Source organism: Phascolarctos cinereus, unplaced genomic scaffold (assembly GCF_003287225.1).
Source record: "Phascolarctos cinereus isolate Bilbo 61053 unplaced genomic scaffold, phaCin_HiC Scaffold_4;HRSCAF=312, whole genome shotgun sequence".
Taxonomy (NCBI): domain Eukaryota; kingdom Metazoa; phylum Chordata; class Mammalia; order Diprotodontia; family Phascolarctidae; genus Phascolarctos; species Phascolarctos cinereus.
This window is the reverse complement of record NW_027555847.1, coordinates 248,331,657-248,346,910: the sequence shown is the minus strand read 5'-3', so window position 1 is coordinate 248,346,910 and position 15,254 is coordinate 248,331,657. Positions and strand designations below refer to the sequence as shown.

Genomic DNA, 15,254 nt, shown 5'->3' with positions numbered 1-15,254 from the left:
CTCTAAATGCCAGATCCCTGCAGATCATATCCATATTAAGGTTCCTGTCTCTCTTCTGTCATATGAGTATTCTTGAGTGGTATTTCCTCCCAGCACTTAAACAAAATTTCCCATTTCTTTCTCCCTTTTCCAATCCCTCCCTTTGCCTTCTTGCCCATTCTCCTTGGTCTAGCTTGCTCTCTTCTTTCTGAGAGAGTACAGGAGTTATTTTCCCTTCATTGTTAGCCTTTGATTTAATTGGGGTACATCACACAGTCCTCTCTATAGTCTTCCTTTCCTCCCCACGTTTATGCACTCTGTAATTTAGTTCTGCTAAAAAAAATTGATCTATCTGTAGGCAGGGTGTTAGGTTACTTGTCCGCTATTATACCTGTTTGACTTCTTTTACCCTTGTATCCTCATGTGCATCTTGTTTCCCTTGTTATTTTGTTATTCTTGGCTTTGGTTTTACCTTTCTTGAATTTCTGTTATCTGAGGTGTTAGAGAAGCAAATCTCTTTAGATTTAGTTTTCTTTCTAGGAGTGTTTCAGATGCCCCTTTCTTATTGAACAACTTTTTTTCCCCCATTTATGATTTGCCTCAGATTTGTAGGGTAGGTCATCATGGGCTACATCTTGAACTCCTTTGCTCTTTTTGAACACATTTTCTACTGCATTTTCAGGTGGGTGCAAAATAGACTTGTGTCATTTAGACTTCCTTCTCTTTATATTCGAAAGTCTTTCTCTTCCTGCTGACTTGGAGATTTTGTTGTTTGTCAGTGAAATTGTGAGGTTAAACCACACTCTGAGTCTTGGAGTTTGCAGAATAGGATTTTTTTTTGGAAGCTTTCCGGATTTTTTTGATCAGCATTTTATCTTCTGTGTTCTGAAGTTCTGGGCAGTTTCTTTCTTTTTTTTTTTAATAATGTTTTGGGCTTTTGCTTTGTGTTCTTCTAGGAGACTTATAATCCTTATGTTATCCTTTTGCATCCTGTCTTAAAGATCAATATGTTTTGCTGTATGGAGATCATGCTTTCTATTAATGTTATTGTTTTTTGCTTCTCTTCTCCTCATCCTTCATTTCCAAGTCTTTGCATTCCTAATCACTTGTCTTTTGTTTCTTTAGTGAGACTTGCTCCTACTAATTCAAGTTTTTTGTCTGCTGTCTTTTATTTCTCCTGTGTGGGCCATAAATTTTGCTTTCATTATTCTTATTTCTCTTTTAAACCATTCAGGTTCACGTCCTGCCATGGTTCCCATGATCTCAATTCGTTTCACTTTGTCCTTCTATACTTACTTATTCACAGATGCCTGTGTTCTTTTCCCTGAACTGGAGGCCATTTTCCTGTCTGTTATTAATAGCTTCCCTGGTGGTTTATCTCTTTATGTTTATGGTCTTTAATTGAGTTTTCCTCCTCCTGAGATCTTTGGTAATATTGTATTTTTTTTCCTTATTTTCTCTTCCTGTTCACATTCTTCCTCCCCTTTAATGGCAGGTTCCCTGGGAGCTAGATCTCAAAGCTGTCCAGGCTTCTTCCAGAGCTTTGAAATTCATGATTCACCAGCCCAGGTCTGTCCCGAATGACTTCTAGGGGGGCAAAACAGGCCCCAGTTGTATGCTGGGCTCTTTCCTTCAGGCTTAGTAGAGTTTCCATCGCCTCTCACACCCCTCCTGCCCCATTTTTTCTATTCTTCAGTTCTTTGGTTGGCTACTATTATTCCTCACTGCTAGTGTAGCCTGAGAAAATTTCTGCTGTTTGGATTCCGTGCCACTGGTAGGATTGTGAGGTATGATTGAGTTGTGTTGCAAGTGTGTTGATTGCTTTATGTCACCTTGCTGGCTGGTGTGGGAGGAGGGGGCATTGAGTGATTGTGTTAGGGGTTAGGGATTAACCTTTCCTGGTGTTCATCTAGGTTTTACTTTTTTAGGGTTCTTGGTATCCTAGACTAGGAAGACAGATGAAATTACTTTATCCCTGGCTCATAATTCCTATTTTAGAGTTCGTGAGGATTGGAGAAAATAGCTAGTCTTCCATTATACTTGGTCATGTGACCTCCAAGTCTTCCAGTTTTCTCTTAACTGCCAGGTGTGACTGGCTTTTTCTAGCTCTCCTCCTCCTTGACCTTTTTGTGTATTTGACAGTATAAAGCAGAGATCTCAACCATGCAATCTTGCCCTATTCTCCCAATTCCCAAGTGCAGCCAAACCAGATTAAAATGTAATTGGGAAATATTTAACAAAATAAATAAAAATACAATAAAACATAGGTAAATATTAATTTGAGGTTTTCTAGGTTAGTATATGGCCTGCAGGGATCCTTATGTAGAGTTTAATGATTCCCCATTTCTTAGCTTCGGTGATATTATTCTCCTAGTGCTCCTGTTTTGTTGAATTATCGTCTATCCATTGTTGATCTCATCTGTTCCTGTTATTTTAAGCATCTCTACATAGATGGCTCCTAAATCTAGTGCTAGAGGCTTTTGAATTGAATGGAGTTAGTAACTGAATAATGTTTCCCTTTGGTTTTTATTGATCATTTCTTCATTTTGATGTCCTTTTAAATTTTTGCTGGGGAATTTCACATTGTTACATTTGTTGGTGGTCTGTCTCTTAAGTTTTCTGTGCCTTGGCCGACTCTTATTAATTCATAATCAACTTGAGTTGGTGGAGTTTCCCTGTTAGGTACTCTTCAGGTTGAAGAAATCACAGGTCAAACAAGTTTGTTGTGAAGTTCAAACGAGGTAATAAATATACAGCACTTTCCAAATTTTAAAGCGATAGAAGAACAGATATATGTATTTATCTACGTAAACACCATATAAATACATAGATCATTATACAGTACTTTCACAATCCTAAAACTCCTCCAGTGCCACACTGAGTTCCCCAGCTTTCCTTCCCTTTCCTTTTTGTCTAGACTTTTAAAAATGCTGTAAGAAAGGTTTTAGGGGGTTAGGCTTCCCCAGCAGGATAAGAAATTCCAAGATCTTGTGGATAGTCCCTCAGCTAATCAGAAAGTGTACCAAAGTCTGTAAATAACTAGTTTCTTAAGAAAGAGCCCTGGGGGCTAAACCGCTTGTAACTCATGGAGTTCAAGGATGCGGCCTCAATAGGGGCAAAGGCTTTTCTTCACTGAGCTTGCTTAATGATCTTATTAAATATTAACTGACACACCCTGAGGTGGGAATAGCCACCATTTTTTGAACATGGGACCCATGAAGTGGGCAGAGTTAACAGAACATGGGCGAACATGAGATGAACTGTCCAGAAAGAGTATAACTCAGATGAACTAAACCAATCCTAGCCCTGGTAGGTGGAGTATGGATCTTACCAACTATTTAAAGGTTGATTATACCACTGAACCAGCGCCCACAGTCCTGCTTCTCTCATGAGAAGTGTAATGAAGGCTTTCCTTCACTCACTCCTGTAGTAGGTTTTTGTTTCAGATTTTTCTAACAATGTTTAATTGGATTGCAGTATCCTATTTTGCTACTGTTAGTAGTAACATACTACATATCTTATTCTGAAAATTGCTTGACCATCAGGGTTCTGTGTTGTGAAAATGAATTGGTATCCTGTTTTTGTTAGTGATTTAAATTGAAAATTTTACATAAAGACTATCCATAGAATAAGTTATGAAAAATTTCATACTACTTAACTATTTCTTCATTTTATTCTCTGCTGAAAGTAAATTAATTGGCTTTTCACTTTTTTTGTGGGGTTGTTTTGTTTAAAAATCAGTAGGCTTTAGGTCTAAAGAGGGAGATTTATTTAAATTGTATCCCTTTCTTCAGGATTTAATTTATTTCTAATTTTTAAATTTCATTTCTGTCACTATCCTAATGTTTCCTTAAGAGTTCTTTACTCGTATATATTCCTTTGGTTGTCCAGGCAGGAATCCAGGTAGGTACTTTTGAGAGGCCAAATATGGATTCATATGAACGATTAAGATAGTAAACCTAATCCTAATAATAACCAATAACCTTAGTCCTTTCTTTTTGAGTTTCATCTCTGACTGTCAGAATTTGAAAACTTTGTTATTCTTAGATAATATGGGTACAATTCTGAAATGGTATTTTGTTGATGGAAAACATTATGTTTTTTGCCTTTTGCTTTCAGGGCAAGTTCCAGGCTTTTTATCAGTATGCAAAATCATTTAACTCAGATGACTTTGATTATGAAGAACTAAAGAATGGGGATTATGTCTTCATGAGGTGGAAGGTAAGTATTGTACTTTGAGTATTCTCTCAGGGAATTGTCTATAATTTAAGCCATGTGCCCATTCTCTAGAGGGAATTCCTCCTAACCAAAGATTTCTCATATTTAATGTTGAATACATGTTGTTTTTATATCATTATTGGCTAACTCAAGTACAGATCCAGGAGAACAGTGATAAAAACATGCATTTTCTAATTACTAATCTGCCAAATGACTTATACAGGTTGAACCAAATGTCTTAGTGCAGTTTTAAGCTACTAAAGCTTAAAACTGTACTAGGACATTTGGGACGCCCTGTATTTGATTCAGATTGTAGTAATTGCCATGTTTATTCTTACCTAAGGTAATATTTAGTCATTCTCATGATGCTGGTTTTCTTTCTAAATTTAATTTTTTCCCCTAAGAAATAATACCAATCCAGATGCTATTGACATTACTCTCTTCACCTCCCCCCCCTTCCCCTTCACTCTTGTATCATATGGTATTGCATACTCTTGGCTAAAAGTGGTCTCAGTACCCTTAAATTTAGTGAGCTATTGATGCTCATTTCAACAAGAGATCGCTAATGCTATTTAAATAAATCTTTTCTTCTACCGTATTCCATCCCTTGGGCTCAATGTACCATCTTAATATCTTTTACCCCCTAACCAATGCAGGAAATATAGGATCAGGAATAGCATTTGGGTTTTCTACTCGGAGTCCTCAGTGCAGACCATCTGGTCTAGTTTGATGTTTTGGGCTTTTGTTTCAGAAAATATTTGTGTGCTCTGTTTGTAGTACCTTGTCTGCTTTTTATGTAGTTGTAGCATACAACCATATATTAGCAAAATTACAAACCAAATGTCAGTGGCATGTGTTCCTTTGAATCCAGAGTGATATTCATTTATTGTGGGAATTCACCTATGTCTTGAAAAGGTAGTTGCTATGGAGCAATAATTCCCAGATCTAGTTATGTGATACCCCAATATATTTAATGATCTCAAAGGTTACTGCAGAAGTTGTAATTTAATTTATTTAAGCAATAAAAATGTTTTGTGGTGAGATGTGGAGAATGGGAAATTTTTAATTTTTAAAAAAATGTTCATAGTTTGGGCTTGGGCACTACCACATGATGCTCAGGTATCCTCCACATGGTCTCTTGTCTGATCTCTAATAGAATTATTCATTATATCTGTCTATCCTTAGGATTCTAACATGAAATAATAACCTCCTCTTTTCTTATTTTGATATGTCATCAAGAGTGATTCCATTCTCTTGATGCTGGCGAAGGGTTTTTTTGGTTTGGTTTTGGTTTTTGGTGGCAGGCTGGAGTGGGTGTGGTAAGTTGTCTTCTGGGGTCTTTGCTCTTTAAACATATTCCAGGGACCCGACCCCCAGAGATCAAGCCATTGCTGTATACGTATAGTGCCAAACTCAAATACAAGGGATCCCTGGGCCTGTATATTGATTCAAAAGACCACAAATTAACATAACCTATGTTGTATGGTATTTTGTAAACATTTCCTTCCCAATTATATTTTAATCTGGTTCTGGCCTATAGGGTGTGTCAGGGTGGGGGGGGGGTGAGTGCTCTGAGTTTGACAACTTTGATGTAGACATGCTTAAAATCCTGGTATATAGTTTCTTTAGTGAAGTAAAGACGTATTTTCTTTGGGTCATTTAGTCTGTGGTTTTTGGGAAATGATCATAATGTCTTTTCAGAGTTGCTATTTTAACATTTTGTGAAAACCAGTAGTATGTAGATGCTCTTTAGAAGATTTAAGCACCCATAGTTGCTACTCAGCACACACACAGTGGATTGATTCAGTCTAACATTAGTATTCCTTTACTGAAGGTGTCTAGGACAGCATGATTTAGGGTAATCACCAAGAAAATTAGGTTCCTTGTTGGAAAGCATTACCTATTTTACAATAGCTAAAGTAATCTTCTTCATCTGTACAGGAACAGTTCCTAGTCCCAGATCATACAATCAAAGACATCAGTGGTGCTTCCTTTGCTGGGTTCTACTACATCTGCTTCCAGAAATCCGCAGCCTCTATAGAGGGCTATTACTACCATAGGAGTTCAGAATGGTAAGAAAGGTCGTCTCCTTTCTCAAAAGCAAAGATATCGAGGGAATGTAAGCTAAAGACAAAAGAGTTCTTGCTATTCTCAAACTTTGGTATTCAGTACAAATTGTCCCTCTGCTACAAGAAGAAAGAAATCTTCAAAATATGAAGACTTATACAACAACTTAGATTGTTATGCCTCACTCAGTTGGCTGCTGTTAAACATCTTTTACCTTTCAGTAATAGTTATTCACCCTTGTCCTTCGTATACCTTCACATTAAATTAGGTAATACAGAACAAAGAGAAATAGGTGATAGACAAAAGAGTAAATTCTAAATGCTTAGAAACATAAGATTTAGAACTAGAAGGAACCTTAGAGGTCATCTAGTCCAACCTTTGAGCACCGGGTTTTTCGGAGAGTATATATTGCATTCTTGCTGCTTTGTCAATATTTTTTTCCATGTTTAGCAAATGACTAGGACTCAGGACAATGTAGATCAAATTGCTTTTTGATATTTAAATATCTGATGTCTTACACAGAGATTGCTGCTCGAGTTCTGCAAAATCATGTTCCATATGGACCTCTGTTCCACTCTTTCTTTTAAATTTTGTCTGTTATCATTAACTTTTATGTATTGGTATACACAGCATATGTTTGCAAACTGATGTTACTTCATTCTAATGACATACGGAACCTTTTAAACCTGGCTAAAGAGTTGAAGGCCATTCAGAGCACTCACCTTTCGTGTGATTTTATGACCACCCTGTGCTGCCCCTGCCCCATTCCTAAGGCTTTCTTTGGGAGTGTTCCACTGTGGAATGATGACCAGAAGATGTTCCTCAGTTGGGAGAAATAGAATCATGCAAGATGGAGTCAGTGCTGCTCCAGCAGCATCAGCTTGTCTTGGGCTTTCAGTAGATAACTTCACAGTTTGCTTTGATAAAGCTATTAAAATCTTTTGTATTTCCTTCCTTCACAGAGCTTTATTACCATTTAAAAATAGAGTATTTTAAAGAACAGCTGAATACTACCAATAATATGTTATTCACTTTATAGAAAATAAACAGTTTCCATGTGGCCCTGCTGACTTTTTGAATTTTCTCTTTGTGAATTACGTAGAAAGACAGGATCTGTCCTTCATAGTGTGTTCATAATTTCTTCAGTGGATAGATAGCCAATTTGTAGATTATCCTCTCCTTAGAGCACAGAAATGGATGAAAAGCTCTAATCTATTTGAATGATTTTTACCTGTTAGGAACCACAGGGAAGATTTTGCAAGAGTGAAGAAATTGAAAGGAAGAGCAAAAAATAGGAGTTGGATTACATATGAATTTAATTTAGCTATACCATAAAAACTGAGACATCAGAAATTGAGTTAGAGTATCTTACCCCAATATTACTTGATGCTGAAGTACTTAGAAGGTTGTAATGTAGTGAGTTAATGGAAGTAGTAAACCATGCTCTTTGGGAGACTTCATATAATGAGGTAGGCATGTTATAATTGCTTTATGAATGACAGCATAATACTTACAAAGAATAAATTTTGTTCATTGCTTAGGCCTTAAGGCTGCAGGTTCACCACCCCTGGTTTAGGCTCACCTAGAAAAGTAGAAATGAATTAAATTCAGTCTGCTTAATTTGGGAGAAATTAAAATGAGATTTCCTATGATTTTGTGAATTTGGTATGTTAAATGGTAGGCCTCCAGTCTAATAATTATGCAGGCGGGTTCAAACTTAGAGTTCTTTTATAACCGTCTCCCATTCTTTATTCTCTCTTCCTCCCCTTTGCAGGTATCAGTCCCTAAATCTGACTCATGTTCCTGAACACAGCGCCCCAATCTATGAATTCCGGTGACAGTTGACTGTTCAGAACAATAACCAAGTAAAACTGAACTTGGCAGAAAAGATTCCAGTCGATCAGGAGAATTGTGTACCTGCCAGAAGTGGGAGATAGCGTGTGCTGGTCTCCTAAGGAGCAGATGCACCAGGTGGCGTCAGTGTCAACCCATAGAACCCAAGAGATGCAGCTGACTGGGGAGGGGGGAGGGGAAGAAGCAAATGGAATTCTTCCTGCTTCTGAGTGGCTATTTAATTTTAATCTGGTTTTTAAGCTACCTTTAAATGCACTTTTCCTTATTGCACAGCTACCTTCTGTATTACGGATCTGCCCCTTTCCCCATTCTAAATCCGAGCAGAGTTGATAGTTTCCAGGATGACATGTCAGCATTGGCTTGGTGTGCAGTGTTTTGAACTAACTCTTTCCAATCACAGATTTATGGTTGCACCCCAGTGCCCGTGGTCTGACACTTTGTCTGGTAGCTCAAAAGAAACCACAGCCTAGATACATCTGTGCATCAACAAAGCTTTGTGCAGGGAATTGGTGAGCCACCACATCTGCTAATGAAGCACATGGCTGAGGCAGTACTGATTCTGGAAGGGTTTAATCAATCTTTAGTTTTGATTGGTTAATGGGGTCAACCCAAGCTGCAAAGCACTGGAATATTAACAAGTCAAGGCTAAATAAATAGTTGTTAGGTTCCCTTGGCACACCATTGGGGATAACTAAATTCAAGACTTCCAAGCCCTCAGTTAGGAATGGATCAGAATCCTACTTACTCAGTACATTTGTTCTGAACTTACAGCCTTGAGGATAAAACCAAACTCAGTAAAAAGATTTTTTTAATTACAAAAGTTATTTTTGTGGTCCCTTTAGCAAGGACTCTATGGCAAATGCACAATTACTCAGAATTACATTTTATCGTTTTCACATTGAAAACAGCGAATGTTGACTTATTAATTTTTATACCTATATATATATATATGTATATTTAATCAACCAGCAGTTTTTGAAACTAGTCATCCTGGTACAAAAGTTTGCAGCATTGCATAAATTAGTGCTAAATAAGAGAACTGTTTTTTGGTCAGTTTAACATTTGTACCTCCTCCTTTTGCTACACAAACCAGTGCTTGACAAACCTTTTTATCAGGCAGAAGGAGCAGTTGGTCTCCTATAACAATGACTTTGAAATGTTGGGGGATAAGGGGAAACATTAACCATGTTCAAATAATAACCTGAGGCTTGCGTGCGTGCCAAAGTGTGCGTGTGTTTTTTTTGTTTTGTTTTGTTTTGTTCTTTTGTTTTTTAAAGATTTCAGAAGCTTCAAAGTTGGCATCAGTTGTATATTTGATGTGTAGCTGTCAAATATGTGCAGGGCTTTAGGGATGGCATTTTCTGGTGGTTTCCAGACTTCGATTCAAAGAACAAAAAGGGTAGCTTTAAAACAAAACAGTTGTAACCCAAGGGAACAAACCCGTTTTGAGGTTATTTGGTCACTGGCAGTATAAGAAAATGCAAAGCCTTTCACTTAATTGAGTAGTGGAGGATACATTTTATTTGGACAGATACACAAACCAACTAACTTATAATTAATGATACATGTACTGTAACATATCAAAAGGCTGAGTCCTAGGGTAAGCCTTTAAGGAAATATATTTGGGGAAGCAATAGTCAATGGGCATGTGTTACGTAGATCCAAAATTTAGGGAGCCTGAGAATTTTATATGGAAACATAACCAGCTAGTCTGGTCTAATCAGGGCAACTGAACCCTCAGACTCTGTCCCCAGTGAATTATTTTTGTATCCAACATGTCTGTTCTCAGAAATTAGTTAAGACTGTCTGGTTTTAAAAACAAAGGCACTGAAATAACTGGCATTTCCTCCTTGTTTGTTGCTATGGTTGAACCTAGCTGATTTCACACTAATGAGAGAGGCTCCACTGCAGCTTTGCTGATAAGCAGATGAATGAGATTTAAAGATCAAGGCAACAATAACAATTGTGTTTGGTTCATTTATTTTAGCAAGTGCTGTTTAATTCCAGTCATTCCTCATGTTGCAAATTTTTTCATCATTCAGGACCCTGCTAGTGAATAGCCTGGCATATGTTTTGTAAATATCCTGGAAAGGCTTAACTTATCAAGCCTTCCTTTACAAGAGTGGAAAAAGTGAGATGAGACTGCCCTCATGAGTTTGTTGGGTAAGAAATGTTTGGGAAAATTACTGATTGTCCTTTGGCTAAATGGAATTAAGGAGAAACTGCCAGTTATGATGAAAAGATGAATAAGTAGTAATACTTTTGCTGGATCTTTTGGACACCTGTAATGAAGATATGGTGACCTAAAAGTCTATCTGGTGGGGACAGAGAAAAGAATTAAATATTGACTTCCATCTGTTAGTTAACACCTCTAATCATTTATCTTGACTCCTCCCTTACGACACAAAGAATTTACCTTTTCCAGTGTGTTCTCTAAAAGAACTTTGGAAAACTTATCTCCATTTGTAGTTATTTTTATTTTTGATCTGTCAGTAGTTTACATGACTTTGATACTGTGTGCAATATTTTTAATTGTCATTCATACCCATAATTAAGAAATATTGCTGATTTCAAATTTTCCATCACCTACTTTCATACCAAACATGTCTCATGTTGGAGAAAGATCTTGAGGAATTTGGTTATTTGTACCCCACTGCCCAGAAAATTTTTCTTTTGTGGTCATCAGGTCTTAATATTCTCGGTATTTTGGAAAGAATTCCTTTTTCTCTTAACCATTATATAGCATTTCAGCAGAACTCCAAAATAATTAAGCAGTGCTTAAAGCTAAGTTGTCTATATGCTGGTAATATTATCAAAAACCATTAAGTCTTGGGGTAGCAAAAGGGTACTTAGAATTATCTTTCCTGTATGAAAAAGGGAATTTCCTTTCTAAGTCCTTGATCTGATTTCCCACCCCCCAAAAAAATGGAGTCTGATAAGATAATTTTCAAAAAAAAAAAGCCATTAAGTATGTTGCATTGTGGTTTAAAATAACTAATGTGTTCTGGAGAAAAAAAAATTTCATCTTTGAATTTTAAGTTTTTTATTAGATTTAAGTGGATACAAGATATTTTGTTTCTTTATGGATGAATTGTGGAAAGGGATTGGGTGGGAAAAGTATTTTGCAGAGCTATCAATGTCCAAATAATAAAAAGAAATATATAATAAAGGTATTTGAGCGGTGTGTTTGCCCAGTTTTTAAGGCAAAACATTTCTGTATTAGAACAAACCAGCAGCTGTAAAAAGAACAATTGCTGTGTTTGGAAAGGCAGATCATGTTTCTTTCCAATTTTTCTTTGTGTACTGAAATTATCTATGATATGGGAGTTTGTCCAAATAGTGTAAAGCTCATTTGAGGTGGCCCTTGCAGTTTCTTTCTCCTTCTGTTCTTGATATTTGCAACTTTGGGGTGCTTTTTTCTCCCCGCCTGCAACTTTCTGTATATTTCTACTTTTAGTTCCTTTAGAAGTTTAAAAGTGAGAAAGAGCAATTCTTCTCTTAAACATGATTTTTGTTTGCATTTGATCAAGTTGAAATACAAAGGAAATATAATCAGTACATGGCAAAGTCCTTTCCAAATTTTTTTTAATTGCAATTTGTATCTTCTGGCGTTATGATATTTAAAAGAAGCAACACTAGCTACAAAGAAGGAGATAGAGTTTCTATAAATTGTTTTTTTAGTTTGTACTAAAGAACCTGCAAGCCAAGATCTACATCTATATCCTACAGATTAAAATGGCATTTTTAATCCTGTACTCTCTACCCTAACCTTTTTGAGCACTTTTCCTCTTTTACCATAAGCAGGGACAGCAAAAAATACATATATATGTTTTGGGGAGTCTAGAGACAGAGGAAAAAGAATGCCTGTGTCACATATGAAAGTAGCTGCAACACAGGACAAAAGTTATAAATATCTACTCCATTAAAACTCCAAGAAAGGCATTAAAATTGCTTCAGTGATGAAATTACAGGAAGCTTGATAATTAAATCCATTAGGAAAAAAACTTCTGGGAGTTGAATAGCAGTCTGTAAAACTTCCTCAGGAACACCTTTTCAAGATCTGAAACCACTTGTTCATGTGATCTTTCAAGACCTTTAACTGCTAGAAAATCCAAAGTTTGTATTATAGTTTTCCTTCCTTGCTTGGTTCTCTTAATGTTTTATAGTGGGCAAGTCACTGACTTCCTCTGCCTTTCTGTATTATGCTTAGTTTTGGGGTGACAAAAAGGCATGAAGTGAAAATGAGCTTGAGGAATGCAGTTATCATTCTTGGAGGGTGGAGAGCTACACACACACACACACACACACACACACACACACATATGCATGCATGCATGTATATATATATGTATATGTACATATATACACACATATATGTGTGTGTGTGTGTGTATAAAAAACTAGAGGAAGACACCCAGGAGTACTCCAGCTTTACACTTCACTGATGAGCCATGTCTGATAGTCCTCAGGATGGAGGTGACTTGCCTCCTCATGGTTTCCCTCTTCTGTGCTAAATTTTATGCTAGGTATGGCAAGGTGGGGTCATGAAAAGAGCAATTGCCTTAGAATCCTGGGTTTAAATACAGATGTACTATTTGATTTTTTGCTGCATCCAAAACAGTTGAAACACTAGCAGCCCAGACAAAATTTTAGCCCTTCTGATACCTTTCTTAATACTAGGAAATAGGCTCAGGTTGAGTGAAGTGACTTTGTCCAAGGTCACATAGCTAGTAAGCACAGTAATCTGATACTGACTTGGAATAGAATTCGTCTTTAGCTGTGGATCTGCAGCTGAACCTGGAGTCAGGAAAACCTGAATTCAGATCTGTCCTCTGATGCTGTGTGAACCTGGGCACATCACTTAACTCCTGTAAAACAGGAATAATGGCACCTTCCTCCCAGGGTTGTGAGAATAAAATGACATTTCACAGCACTTTACAAATGTTAAAAAGCACTATGTAATTGCTAGCTATTTTCTTTAATTTTTTTTACTTTTAGGCAATTGGGGTTAAGTGGCTTGCCCAGGGTCACACAGCTAGTAAGTGTCAAGTGTTTGGTCTGAGGTTGGATTTGAACTCGGGTACTCTGAGTTCAGGGCCAGCGCTTTATCCACTGTGCCACCTAGCTGCCCCTAGCTATTATTTAGTAGGTATCAAAGTGGCTGAATTGCTTTGGCTGAAAGCGATCAGTGCTTTGATGACATCAAGGAAATAAGTTGTTGGGCCTTGAAGCTATTTTGAAATCAGTGGCAGTCAAGTTAGACTGCATATTTGTTGTGCATGTGATTGTGAAAAAACATCTTCCTGACAAAGCAAGAAAAACTTTGAAAGAAAACAAAACTCACCCCAAATTGAAGCCTGGAAAGATTAAGTAGTATTTGCTCTTGTCCTTCAACCAGACACCCAAGATCAAATGGTTAGTTTCTCTTTACCTCTTCCTTCTCCCCCAAATGCTGTTGATTTTAATTCCAAGCATTTCTGGAATTTGTCCACTTTTCTTTGCTCACATGGCAGTTACCTCCTAAAGTCAGGCCATTATCATTATCTTTGCTTTGCCCAGTACAACAGACTCCACACTGGTCTCCCCATCTCCAAACTCCCTACCAATCATACAGCTAATCAAAACCATCTTTCTAATATACAGGTGGGCCATGTCATTCCCCTGCTCAAAATCTGATAGGATATAATAAAATTAGCCTGGCATGCAATTTCTACTACAATCTGGTTCCAGCCTACTTGGATTTCATATTACTTTCCTTCATACACTCTATATTCCAACCAGGCTGGACTAATCACTTAACAGATTTTATCTTATTTTACTGCCTCCCCAAACTCAAGCAGGCCTGCCTCATCCATGGATTGCACTCCTCTTCTTTCTCTGCTTGTTGAAATAATTTTCTTTAAAGTCCAGCTCAGGTACACTACTCCTCCATGAAGCCTTCCCTGACACCCCCAGCTAAAAATGAGTTTTACTTCCTTGTTTTTCCTAGATTACTTTGCCCCATTACATTCCATATCATATTTATCCATTCCCTCCGCTGAAATGTAAACTTAATTATGTAATATTTTATTTTTCCCCAATTACATTGCTGTGTACATCATACACAGCATTAAATTTTTTTTAATGTTTTAAAAAATGTGGATTTCCAAATTCTTCCCTTCTTTCCCCTCCCCCATTGAGAAGGCAAGCAATTTGATATAGGTTATACATGTGCAGTCATTAGTCATGTTGTGAAAGAAAACACTGAACAAAAAAAACAAAAATAAGGTGGAAAAAAAGGTATGATTTGATCTGCATTCAGACTCCGTTAGATCTGAAATGTAAATTCCTCAAGGATAGGGATCTATGGAATTGTGACCCTATTCTGGAATAAGTAACCCCTGTTAGGTAAATATGGAAAATGATTGGTGAGGATATAATTGTTCATAGAGGGGACACAGCTCTGCTTCACGAGATCTGGCTTTCATCCCTACTAATTTTATCAAAATTCCTTCATAAGTATTGCCTCTTTGGAACCTGCTCTGGGGCATTTCTCAAGGTTCTTTGGAAGTCCTGGGAAGAGAAAGCTAATGACTTTTTTTGGATGGGGGGACGGAAAGGTTTTAACTTGCAGAACCCTTGACATCCTGGGGAAAAGAGGTGGTATGTTAACACTTGGGTGGATAACTAACAGAAAAGGGCAAGGAAGTCTTGCATTTTAGTCTCAAACATGACATTAGCTAGCTGTGTGACCTTGGATAAGTAATTTAATTCCTCAGATCCTGTTTCCACATGTGAAAAATAAAGAAAGGCTGAAATAGATGGCTTTTCAGGTCCTTTCCAGTTCTAATATTCTATGGTGTTACATCCTCCACAGCCAGGGCCAGGCCTAAAAGAGGGAAATGTGAAGTCAATAGTTTCTCTGGCATTTTCCTCTTTCTACAAAGCATTCAGTCAAGGTATTATTGTTGTCTAGTCTTGTCTGATTCTGTGAGCTCATGGACCATAGCACACTAGTACTGTCCATGATGTTTTCTTGGCAGAGATACTGGAGTGGTTTGCCAGTTTCTCCAGTGAAGATACTAAGTACAGGGAAGTTTTAACTCCAATGTAATTAGCTGAAGATCTAGGTTCTAAGCACTGGCCTACTTGCCGGA

The 15,254-nt window shown here is 37.3% G+C and overlaps 1 protein-coding gene across 1 annotated transcript in view; it reads left to right on the top strand.

Moving 5' to 3' along the window:
* The window catches only part of GID4 (GID complex subunit 4 homolog), a 40,339-nt gene extending 29,037 nt beyond the window's left edge, over positions 1-11,302 (top strand). Inside the window, exons 4-6 of the mRNA XM_020967387.2 lie at positions 4,099-4,200; positions 6,139-6,269; positions 8,039-11,302. Coding sequence (XP_020823046.2) covers positions 4,099-4,200; positions 6,139-6,269; positions 8,039-8,102 — 297 coding nt within the window. The 3' untranslated portion in view covers positions 8,103-11,302. The remainder of the gene's footprint in view (positions 1-4,098; positions 4,201-6,138; positions 6,270-8,038) is intronic.
* The last annotated feature ends 3,952 nt before the right edge of the window (positions 11,303-15,254 follow it).